The sequence below is a fragment of the Oryzias latipes genome, chromosome 21 (assembly GCF_002234675.1).
Source record: "Oryzias latipes chromosome 21, ASM223467v1".
NCBI classification, from domain to species: domain Eukaryota; kingdom Metazoa; phylum Chordata; class Actinopteri; order Beloniformes; family Adrianichthyidae; genus Oryzias; species Oryzias latipes.
This window is the reverse complement of record NC_019879.2, coordinates 30,922,994-30,935,474: the sequence shown is the minus strand read 5'-3', so window position 1 is coordinate 30,935,474 and position 12,481 is coordinate 30,922,994. Positions and strand designations below refer to the sequence as shown.

The window sequence follows — 12,481 nt, the reverse complement described above, 5'->3', positions numbered from 1 at the left end:
AGAGCGGGTCTGAGCGACGGAGGGAATCAGAGCGAGTCAGAGGGTGTCAGAGCGACAGAGTGAGTCAGAGTTAGTCAGAGCGAGTCTGAGTGGGCCAGAGCGACAGAGCAAGTCAGAGCGAGTCAGAGCGAGTCAGAGTGAGTCAGAGCGAGTCAGAGCGGATCTGAGCCAGTCAGAGCGAGTCAGAGCGAGTCAGAGCGACAAAGGGAGTCAGAGCAGATCTGAGCCAGACAGAGCGACAGAGCGAGTCAGAGTGAGTCCGAGCGACGGAGGGAGTCAGAGCGAGTCAGAGTGAGTCCGAGCGAGTCAGAGCGGATCTGAGCCAGTCAGAGCGAGTCAGAGTGAGTCAGAGCGGGTCTGAGCGACGGAGGGAGTCAGAGCGAGTCAGAGTGAGTCAGAGCGAGTCAGAGTGAGTCAGAGTTAGTCAGACCGAGTCTGAGTGGGTCAGAGCGACAGAGTGAGTCAGAGTGAGTCAGAGCGAGTCAGAGTGAGTCAGAGTTAGTCAGAGCGAGTCTGAGTTGGTCAGAGCGACAGAGCGAGTCAGAGTGAGTCGGAGCGACAGAGGGAGTCAGAGCGGATCTGAGCCAGCCAGTCAGAGCGAGTCAGAGCGAGTCAGAGCGACAAAGGGAGTCAGAGCAGATCTGAGCCAGACAGAGCGACAGAGCGAGTCAGAGTGAGTCCGAGCGACGGAGGGAGTCAGAGCGAGTCAGAGTGAGTCCGAGCGAGTCAGAGCGGATCTGAGCCAGTCAGAGCGAGTCAGAGTGAGTCAGAGCGGGTCTGAGCGACGGAGGGAGTCAGAGCGAGTCAGAGTGAGTCAGAGCGAGTCAGAGTGAGTCAGAGTTAGTCAGACCGAGTCTGAGTGGGTCAGAGCGACAGAGTGAGTCAGAGTGAGTCAGAGCGAGTCAGAGTGAGTCAGAGTTAGTCAGAGCGAGTCTGAGTTGGTCAGAGCGACAGAGTGAGTCAGAGTGGGTCTGAGCGACGGAGGGAGTCAGAGCGAGTCAGAGTGAGTCAGAGTGAGTCAGAGTGGGTCAGAGTGAGTCAGAGTTAGTCAGAGCGAGTCTGAGTGGGTCGGAGCGACAGAGTGAGTCAGAGTGGGTCTGAGCGACGGAGGGAGTCAGAGCGAGTCAGAGCGAGTCAGAGTGAGTCAGAGCGACAGAGCGAGTCAGAGCAAGTCAGAGTGAGTCAGAGCGAGTCAGAGCGAGTCAGAGCGAGTCAGAGTGGGTCAGAGCGACAGAGCGAGTCAAAGCGAGTCAGAGTGAGTCAGAGCGGGTCAGAGTGGGTCAGAGTGCCAAGGGTTTGGGCGGGTTGTGGCCGTAATATGCAGCTTGCTGCTTTATTAATTTTTCCTTTCACAAAATTTTATTTTGCTTCAACTTTGGAAAGATCTCCCTAAAGAAGAAACTGCAGATGAAAGGGATGTAGTTTATTACACTGACAAATGTGCCAAGCAAGCTTCCCCCCACCCTGCCAAGATCAATGAGAGAAAACAGAAGCAGGAATGTGTTGAGGGTTCAGTGATCATGAGAAACGCTGAGGAAGAGGAGTAAATGGAGAGATCAACAGACTGGGCTGCAGAACAGTGGAGAGGTTGATGGTGACTGATGGTGATGCTCCTCAGGTCCTCACTCTGGTTAAAGTTTAATGCTGTGCTGTTTCCAGTCCTCAGTGCAGTAAATAATGCATCAACAATAAACAGAAGACGGCGCCCGGCTCCACCCACGTCCAGCTCCGCCGGCGTCCTCAAACCCAATAACAGGTGAGGAGTCTTACAACAGAAAAGTGGTTGTTTTGTTTTCTCCTCATCTCCACTCCTCGGCTGCTGCCTCCAGCAGGTCTTTGAATTCTGGACTGCAGTGGAATATCACGGCCCCACATCCGGCAGAACCCGCTCTGATGTTACACACCAGGATGAGAGCTCTTATCTCACACGTGCACAAACTGATACGTGCACTAAAACCCGCTCTGATGTTTCACCCACTCACACTGTAGCGCAAACTCCCACTGAGCTCTTCTGGAGGAGCAGAGCTGAAGCTGCCATGCAAATGTGCCTGACTGGACACACCGCACGCACACACACACACACACACACACACACACACACACACACACACTACGCACGCACGCACACAGCCTTGGAGAAGAATAATGGCCGTCCTGAAAATAAGTGATTGATAAAGTGCTGCAGCGCTAACATAAAATGAGATTAGGACGGCGGACGGGGAAAGAGCTGCTGAATGAGGCAGGAACCAGCAAGATTTAAGACTGGCAAAGGAGGTGGGGGGATGGAGGGAGGTGTTGAAGGAGGCCATCAGTAAAGGCGATGGGAGGACGGGGAGAGCAGGAGGAGGAGGAAGGGAAAACACAGCAACACTGAAGACATATAGGTAGAAAGTGAGAGAAAAGTAGAGGCGGAGACATAAAAGTGTGATTTAAGTTAATGACATGTCACTGACTGACTGCTTTATTTCTGCCTTTATGGGCCGCTGTGAGGCATTATCACGGGGGGGGGTTGGACGGCGTCCATGTCTGCAGAGTCTATGAGGAACCAGAGAAACGTCGGATCAGTCCAGACGACCGGCTGGATGCTTTTAGATGTGGAAGGAAACGTGGAAGACCGCCATGTGGATCATTTTCAACAATGAGCCAGACACCGTGAGACAACATTCATCCATCCATCCATCCATCCATCCATCCATCCATCCATCCATCCATCCATCCATCCATCCATCCATCCATCCATTCATTTGTCCATCAAGTCATTCACCCATCTGTCTTTTTGTCTGTCCGTCCGTTCTTCTATTCATCCATCGTCGATCCATCCATCCATCTATCCGTCCATCCAGCTGCATTTTAAGTGGAGGTCAGGTGTGTCTTTCGGTTCCCTTAAGGCTCACCTTTACTCACTCTTACATGTTTCAGATGTTCACTAAAACCTGTTGTTATCTGCACACTCGTGGATAAAAATGTCCCGTATAGGTTTGATCATTTTTCGCCTGTAGGGCAGCTCTGACTAAGGCTTCAGATACTGGGGATGGCCAGCAAAGAGCAAGGACAGATGAATGCGCGTCACACTCGGCGTCATGATGTTTTGGAGAGACGGTGATTTGTGCGGGGGCTGAAATAGCCCTGCTGGACGGGAGCGTATTTGTCCTCTGGATGACGGCGACGGCGGCAGCAGGAAGAGGCCCTAACCCAATAAAGACACAGCGGAGCTGAGACACAGCCCGGTCAAACGGATTGAAACCCTCTCTCTTGTGCGGCCTTTCCAAACACACACACTGACACACACCAACAGCATAATTAAGTTTTATCTATTTATAGTATTGAGCTGATTATGCTGGTTGAAATCATGTTTGTTTGCCAGAGCTGCAGATGAAAGCTGAGAGCCTGTTACTCTCTGATGTTATCACCCACACATCACCCTCTAGTATTATTCTATTAGGCCCAGTGTGTGTCTTCCTCTGTGTGTGTTGGTGATCTGTGAGTGGGAGTCAGAGAAAGTGGGATATGTATATGAAAGAGAGGGCAAGAGTGTGAGAGCAGCAGAGTGGGTGTGTTTTCTGCATGAGAAACAGAGAAGTAGATAAAAGTATCAGCTGAATTATAAATAGCACTGATGGAAACACAAATTACCACGCATCCGTCTAAAGACTTTACTTCACTCTAGCTTCTCGCCCCTCAGTCGACCTTTTGTAAATTTCTCTTCTTTAAAACACAACTTTGTTTTCCAAGAACTTCAGAGAAAGAGCAGAAAAACTCGGTTTCCAAGTGAAGACAGTAAATCCGTCTGACCTGTGATCTGACAACCGTAGAGCTCAAATCTGAGCGCGATGCCGTTCTTCCACGTCTGCGGCCGGATCCGCACAAATCGGGCCAGCACCGGCTGTGGAATCCGGTTCAGAACCACCTCTGTTGCGTCGGTGTTGCCGTGAAAAATCTGCAGACAGACGATGGCAGGAATGTTTGTTAAGCGAGAGGTGGCTTTCACATTCATCCATGTGGGGATCAGTCCGTTCACTCCCATCTGGGTTTAAATGAACATTTATTCACTTGCATCAAAAAATAAAAGAATTATTTTGGGTTTTAGTTTGCAGGTACATTTCTCTATAAACATACAAATGCTGGTTATAAGACTCAGAAGTGGTTGAACTTTACACGACCTCAGCCTTCATGATGGAAACTGTGGCTGTAAATGAGGAAAAGTAGCAACTTTATTTTGTATTCAACAGAAAACTATGTATAGTTTTGACATAAGTGGCCCAAACTCATAAACAATGAATGCATAATAGATTAATTTGGTTTAAACTCCTGGGTTCTGTTGTGGTTTTGTGATATAAATGAAACTTTCTGGTGTTTTGACTTATAAATATGTTTTTGTGGTTATTTCAAACGTTTCAGCCATATATTGCCCTTTTATCCCTCCATTGTGGCTCTTCAGCTTAAAAGCAGAATGCCAATGATTTGAAAAAAACAGTAGGTTTTTTTAGTTGAGCTTTGTTAATTACGTTTGTTTTAATGCGAGGAGATCTTAGAATAAAATCACCTTTTCTGTACCACTGCTGACATTACTCTAAATCAGGAGGCCTGGTGTTCTTTACCACTCCTCCAAAATGCAGACGTCAGATAACTGGTCAAAATGATAGACAAACGTTTGATTTATTGTTCATCATTACAATAAATATAAATCTCATATTCTACTGCACAACAGAGTTCATTTGCTGTGTGTGGGCTAAAATTATAATGTATAGAATTAAATTTATATTTGTAGGTTTAAAAAAAGGGTTTTATAGTAAAAGAAGACAAAAATGACGACTCACCATGTTCATAATAGAAAACACCAAATCTGATTTGACTTTCTTGTATCTTTAATGTGAGTAAATCTGCAGGAGGTGGATTTTATTTAGAATAGAATAGGTATGTACTGATGTCAAAATTAAAATACATTTAAGAATTAAAAAAGGAAGAAAAACAAAACACTGGTATGATTCATTTCTTCCCCTAATAAAGCCTGTAGATTAGCATAGTGCAACGTTACCTTATGTCAGCATTTATACTTTTTGTTCACCTTTTATGTAAGCATTGCTAAATGTTTTCACTGACCTTAATGTCATATGTAAACCTCAACACTGTGGTTCTATTTCTCTTTTACGGCAAATAAATCTGTTCCATCTCCAAAAACCAACATTATCATTTTTAGTTTAACTGCTGAGGTAAACATTTTAATGCTTTATTTTCTAAATATGACAGAAACGCTTGATGTTTGTTCACATCACAACATTTGTTTTTGTATTTGGTATCTAGACTAGTACTAGCAGTAGAATCCAAGTGTTGGAATACAAACAATCATCTGTGACTGCACGCCATCATCTGCGACTGCACGCAAATGGAGGAGTATGCACAGACTCAGCCAGAGCTGATGCAGCATCAACTGTACAAAGAAGAGTGAAAAAATCAACTCCTCTTGTCCTCTGAACCACAAACACACAACAGCAAACAGTTTCTCACACACAGTGCAAACACAAACCAGTCATCTCTGGATAAAAACACACTCCAACTATGTTAGTTTGGTCTCACAGCCTTTGAGGACGTGAAATGATTTCCTCTGAAAGCACACACACAGAAACAGATAAAAGGAAATTGAATGCACATGGCCAGAAGCACTCTGGTTGTCTCCTGACATTGGGACTTCATATCTGTGTCTATCTGACGGAGTGTCATGTCTCCACCTCTCCGTCTCTTTCTCCATCAGTCATCTGTGAGCTCTCCACATGAAAACACAGCAGGGCCTCTCCCCTTCATTCCCCTCCACTCCTTGACATCTCTATCTGCTGCTGCTCTGCCATCCTGATGTACAGCCATGCGTGCACGGAGGAGGAGCAGATGTCCTTAACACCAAGGCTTTGAATCCTCAACACTTTGTCTTATGTTGCAGCGTGTGGTGTTAGCAACCAGTGAGCTTTATTTAACAAAGCCAAAGGCCTCGCAATTACTCGCTTGCATACGCATTTATAGGCGTTTTGTTTTGCTTGTTTGTGTGTGTAAATACATTATTTTCCCTGAGTTCTCCATCCATCAAGCTGCAGGCCTGTCACGGACGGCAAGATATGGATGGAGAAACTCCCAGAGCCAGCTGGGAATTGAACCCATGACCCGGCGGGTAAAGAGCACAAAGTCAGACGCTGTGACCTGTTGTCCGTACAAAAGCCTTCATAGTGGAAACTACCGACATCTGAATGATGGAAAAAGGCCTAAAGGGCCTGAAAGAATTAATGGGATTGTGGTAGCAGACTGTAATTACAATGAGCGAGTGTGTGTCGACGTGTAAAAGTGTAATTATGAGGTCTCACTCTGAGGAGCTGGGGGCTGGCGGGGGCTTTCTGATTTCCCTTGTGCATAGCCAAACATTTCTGTAGCACAAGTAGAAGCTGACAGACCCACACACTGTGGTGTGGCCTTCTGCACGCCGCATGAAGGTCTATCCTTGGGTCTGTCCTTTACCAGCTCTAAATAGAGTTCATGTGTGTAAAGCATGAGAGACCAGCGGTGTGTAATGCTGTGAACACGCCAACATCCATCTGGAGTCCGGTGCTCAGGGTCGACAAACGCTGCTGTCATCCCAGCTGCTGCTAATGGAGCCGTTGGCCTTCCAGTGCTACCATTACAGTGTGACCAGGCCGGGACACGACCAACCAACGAACCAGGTACGCGTCCATCATGTCATTCTTTGATTTACCATCAGTTCAGTTTGCCCCGCTCACAAAACCCTTAAGGATACTGAAGACTTACTCTTGGATAGAGACAGTCAACTCGCCAAGGCCTTTCGGGTTACGTTCACACCGGCCCGCCCACAAACCTGTGTTACCAGCTTCTACAATGCTTCTGCAATCGCTATGGAAGTTTCACGTCTGTTTTCAGGCTCTATGTACAATCCTGGTGTTCATTGAGCGCGTGCTAACCAAAAGCCGATCAAAGGATCTGGAAGAGTCAGGCTGTTCCAATAACGGCTCATTTGGGGGCGCTGTTGTCCAAAAGAAGTTCTAACAAGGACAAGAAATAGAAGCAGGAAGAAGAAAACTGACCATCATCTATTTCTATAAATTACACATTTTTAACCCTTTAATACGAGAGTTGTCCCAGTAAACATAAAATATAACACGCTACGCCAGGCTGCTCATCTCCGCTTCAGAATAGTTGTCTGATCCGGAATTTCACACTGGCCAAACAAAACTGGATATGATGGGAACAAATGGTGACACCAATCAATCCCGCCAGACTAAAAGCGTCCAAAACCTCTCAGCTGGGAACGCGTCGTATTCCGTCCAAAGACGGAAAATGGAAATCAGTGGTTTGTTGCTCCTGCCTGCAGCCGGAGTGAGACATCAGTCTTCTTCCTTCCATTAGCTCCAGCTACAACATTCTGCAATTTAAACAACACTGCACACGTATAAACAAAAACACCGGCTTTGATTAAAGTCGGTGCAGAAGCATAAATCAAGCGTTAGCTTCCTCAAGGGGGGACTCAGCGGTTTGCACTCACCCACTGTTTCTCAAAGTTGCAGCCATGTAGCTCCCCGCTGACTGATGCGCCTCCCTCCCCAAGTGCACCCAAACATCCAAGCAATATCCATAAAAACTGGGGAAACCGGTACAAGTGCAGCAAGAAGACCGGAACTACGCTCAATCTTTGGGTTACAAACATGCAGTTTAGCTAATGCAACAACAGTCACCCCATTTCTAACAGTCATTTCTGAGATCCAGCCCTGAAACTAATGAAACCCCCAAAAAGACAGCAGATACACACAAATACACACACAGTTAAACACAAATTAAGAAGGAATGAACCAAAAGGGTTTAATTTAAACCTAAAACTTCTAAGAACATTTTCTATTTCAGCATCGGCTCATTAATCTGGAGGAAAACTCGCTTTTTAAGAGTATGTAACTAATTATCTGTTTCCCTCCAACTGTTGTGTCGTGTTGTAGGTCTGCACTGGTGAGGATCCGTGGACTCATGGAGGCTTAAAGTGCTCCAGCCTCCGTCTCAACCTGTCAATCAGCTGACGGTCTACAGCTGAACACCTTTTGTCAAGTGTTGTGTTTTTGTAAGCGTGTCTGCATTGTTTGCTGCTCACTGTTCCCAAAAGTGTTTGGAGGCAGAAGAAGACGACACCATGAAAGGTGAGGGCTTTTCAAATATTTACCTCCACAGCCCCACCTGGATCAAACACCAACAGCAGAAAAGGAGCAGCAGATGTCCGTGAGCGCCGAGGATCTAATTTAAGTTTGCAGGAAAAAAAGGTGAGGAAGCGACTGCAAGAAGATGAGATGACAGATGAAAACAGTCATCACACGGGGAAGTGGAGAGCAGGTGAGCGCGTGCAGTAAACCTGCAGGGTCGCAGTCAGTCAGCCGGAGACGACGTGCTGAATTATGCAAATGTCCATGCTGAGCGTGCTTCAGGTGTGTGTGTGTGTGTGTGTGTGTGTGTGTGTGTGCACGGGGCCATAGAATAATAAAACACCCCCATCTCCTCTCATTTCATCACAGCAGCACAAATCTGAACACACAATTTCAGAGAGGAACCCCACGGCCATTAGAACTGACAACGGACGGTTCAGCGCACAGGAAACGGAGTCACAGCTGAACTCCGGACCAACACCAAGGTGAGTTTCTTCATGGATGTTCTTGGACATGAGGTGGACGGCGTTTGGACGGTTTTTAGAAACGCTGTTTAGAGCTATAAAGATCCGTTAGAGGCCTGACTGACAGGTAAACACAATGGTCACATGGGTAACTGGTCTGAATCCAGCCAATGGGAAGACACTTGTTGCTTCCCTAGTTCAGCTTTATGTTACCAAAATAGGAGCGGAAAAAACTGTTTACGTGTTTTTTCCACGTATTCCTGTTTAGGGTCATTGGGTTGCTGGAGCCTATCCCACCTACTGCAGGGAAGAGGTGGGTTCACCCTGGACTGTTTACTCACATTCACACCTAAGGCACTATTCACAATCATGCCCACACATGAACGACTGGATTTTGAACCAACCTCTGGCTCACTGTTAACCACTGCACCACAGCAGGCCTGATCAGCTAACTTTTCTGGGTGTGGAGGAGTAACGGCTCCACTCTAAGTCCATCCCATGATGAGAAAACTCTCTGATCAGGGTCAAAGGTGAGAGGTGACCGTTGGTCGTCACGTGTGAGTGACGTCTACATCAACGCTCTAATCTGATGGTCGTCTTCAGCTCTTTCATTTGACGGGACAAAAACAACCTTTTCCTTCTTCATCCCTCATCTTCACAGCCGAATCCACAGACATGTGGCACCATTTAAATAATCTGTTTTTTCAAGGCTGTTTTCTGTTTTGATTAGTCAAACTTATTTCTTCTTCTCTTGTTCAGCCTCTCCATCTTTTGACCCTCCCCTCCTCGCCCGCTCTCCTCTGCTACATTTTTATTTTCTTTACTACTCCTGACATCCTTGCAGGCCGCCTCGCTGAAACCTCTGATCTTTCCGGAGGGATTTGTGGTCAGCACCCTCGTCTGCTGTTCTCATTATTCCTCCTCTACTTCTTGCCTCACTTCATCCGTCCATCCCTCCTTCTTTTACTGTGTGATTCCCCTCTGAATACCCCCACCCCTCCAGCTTCTTTCCTTCACTCACTCGTTCCCCTGAACCTTGCGCCCTCCCTTTGGTTTCCAACGCTTTTCCTCCCTCTGCTTCCCACACTATCAAAGTTCACAGTTTGACAGATTTTGCCTGTCTTTTTTTCCAGGTCTTTTTTCCTTTCTGGAAATGTCCCTCATCCTCCGTAGATGCTCATCTCCTCGGCCGCCCATCTCTCCTTCTTTCTCCTTTCAACAGATTCAAGTGAGAGAAGGAGATGTTGTTTTTGGCCAAGGTCGTTCTCTAGAACGGCTACGGACACGTCTGCCTCGGGTCACTCAAGCGGCTGCGTAATGACATCTGTACCACATCAATCCTGAATAAAAACCTGTCCCAGGAGGTTTTAGGTACTGATGGAACCGCCTGAGAGAAAAGCAGAAGCTTTTCTACATCTGAAGATCTCGACTGTTTTCTTGAAAGCAGAACGAGACCAGAGGCGGTTCAGCCGTCTAAAACCTTCACTTCGCTTCATGGTGTTGCTTCATACAGGAAGTTTATCAACCTGACATGAGTGTTGCTCTACTGCCAAAACAAGGAGAAGGAGAAAAATGTGGAAACTTGGAGCAAAGTGAGGAAAACGACCATCTGACCAATTGATTTTAGAGACACCAAGATGGCGGCAGACATGATCGGCCGGAAGCAGAAATGACATAAGTTCAGGCGGATACAGACATTTTTCTGTTTGAATATATGATTTATTTTTTAGAAGTGAAGAGTTTTTCCAAAAATGCAGAAAAACACTGAATGCAGAGGCTCCTTTTTTATTTTAAATTTGTGCGTGCTTTATTTGGTAGCTTGAAGGATCTTTTTTTTTTTTTTGCATCTTTGGATTATTTGATCTGAACACTGACAGTTAGACCCGCTTAAACTACACTCAGTTAACACCTAACTAGCTAACTTATAAAGCTAAGTTGACCTGTTTTCCACCTTCATCACCGTCTCATTTACCTTCAGCATTAGGCAAAAGTAATTAAAAAGTTCAACAGTAATTTATTCTTTTCTGTTAGCTTTAACAGAAAGTGTCTGGGGAATTCTAATAAACAGATTTTAAGAAATTCTTTATTATTTAAATTCTTAGACAAAAACAGAATAGGAGTCAAATGATTTTGAACTATTAAGGGACATAGGACATAAAAAATGATCTGAACAATAACTCTGAAGCTTCATGATCTGATGCTCGCTGCAGGAAGGTGAACTTCCATCAGAGCTCCAGGTGATCATGTATCATGATCTGTGGGTTTACCTGAAGCTCCTTTCCAGGGTTATGTCCCGGTCGGGGGGGGTGACACCATCACCTGATCCTAAAGCGCCTGACGCAGGTCTGCTGGTGAATCTGACCTGAACTGACCCGCTGGTGCAGCCTGATGGATGCATAGCCACTCAGCTTTTACTAAAATGATCATATGGTTCCATTTTGGTTGACTTCGCCTCGTCCTCAAACTGCTGCCTGGTTTCTGAGCTAACATCACATCTGGAGCGTCTTTCCTACTTTTACTCCTGCGGGATCTGCAGTCCACAAGCAGCAGATGGTGGAGCTGGGTCGTTCTCTCCCTCCCAGGGCAAAACGTTTGCATCTGTGAGAGTATAAGTGCTCATTAAGGAGACGTGGCGCGAGACCACAGGACAAACGTGTGTGACCACACAGTGCGGGGAGGACGCTAGCATGGAAAACACCCCCAAAGCCTGGAGGCGGGCAGCTCGACTGGTAATTGCCGGTTCAAGCATTAGGACTCTCCGTTCTGCCTGCTTCATCACGGAGACGCCTCGGCCCTCAGCCGCCTGACGGAGCATCAGAAAACTCTACGTCTAAACGCTGTTCTGTTCCACAGAAAACACACTCAGAGCCACGTCTGGGAAACTACCGTTCCACTCCACCACAGCAGCTCAGGTTGCTCCAACAGCAGAAAGCCCAAAGACCTGCTCAGTCAGATCAGAACCGCAGAACAACAGAAAGCAGATGTGATTGGAAAAGCAGCACGTGGAGGTTTGACCTGCAGTCACTGAAGTCTGGCTGTAAACCCAAATGATTGGCAGCTGAACAACAATAATTACAGTCAGCGGTCCAGTATTGGGCTTGTGGTCGCCTCTGTCTGCATATTTCCATCTCGGGCTTCTCTCCACCTTCTCCACCCATGCATGCCAGTCACCACAGGTCTCTGTTTCTCTGGCTGGACCGGTTCCAGCTTCTGGTTCCCACCTTGTGGTTTTTGCTGTGCCTGTAGATCATCCAGTCCTCTCCGTTGGTGCTGAGTTCCAACTTGAAGGTGGTAACATAGTAGGTCTTCTGAGTTTCCTTGGAGATGGCGCCCTGTGTGGCGATGCCAGTGAGCACCTTCAGGGTATGGAGGTCCACCTGTGGAACAGAGGAGATCTGTTTGAGGAATGAGGCTGGAGAGGCGTTTGGACAAAGTCAGAAACAAGAACAAAAAACCAAAATGATGGCATGTTTTTTTCTTCTGCTCTTTATCACCGATTTTACATGACAATGTCCTGGTTGATGGTAATAAGCTGCAGATCATCTTAATTTCCGCCTGTACAAAAGCCAAACTCCCCTCCCAGTCTGGACAAAAGGCTGCTGCTGCTGCTGTTGATGTTGCTGCTGTTGGTACTGCTGTTGCAGCTGTTGCTACTGCAGCTGTTGGTACTGCTGCTGCTGTTGGTACTGCAGCTGTTGCTGCTACTGCTGCTGCTGTTGGTACTGCAGCTGCTGCTGCTACTGCTGCTGCTGCTGTTGGTACTGCTGCTGCTGCTCCTGCTGCTGCTGTTGGTACTGCTGCTGCTGTTGGTACTGCAGCTGTTGCTGCTACTGCTGCTGC

General features: G+C 46.9%; 1 protein-coding gene across 3 annotated transcripts in view; it reads right to left on the bottom strand.

Moving 5' to 3' along the window:
- LOC101172397 (neuropilin-2) overlaps positions 1–12,481 on the bottom strand; it is a 91,865-nt gene that overhangs the window by 37,178 nt on the left and 42,206 nt on the right. For all 3 annotated transcript variants that reach the window (XM_023950505.1, XM_011473641.3, XM_011473642.3), the window contains exons 7-8: positions 11,863–12,018; positions 3,793–3,937 (exon numbers count right to left, since the gene is read on the bottom strand). In XM_023950505.1, the coding sequence (XP_023806273.1) occupies positions 3,793–3,937; positions 11,863–12,018 (301 nt within the window). The remainder of the gene's footprint in view (positions 1–3,792; positions 3,938–11,862; positions 12,019–12,481) is intronic.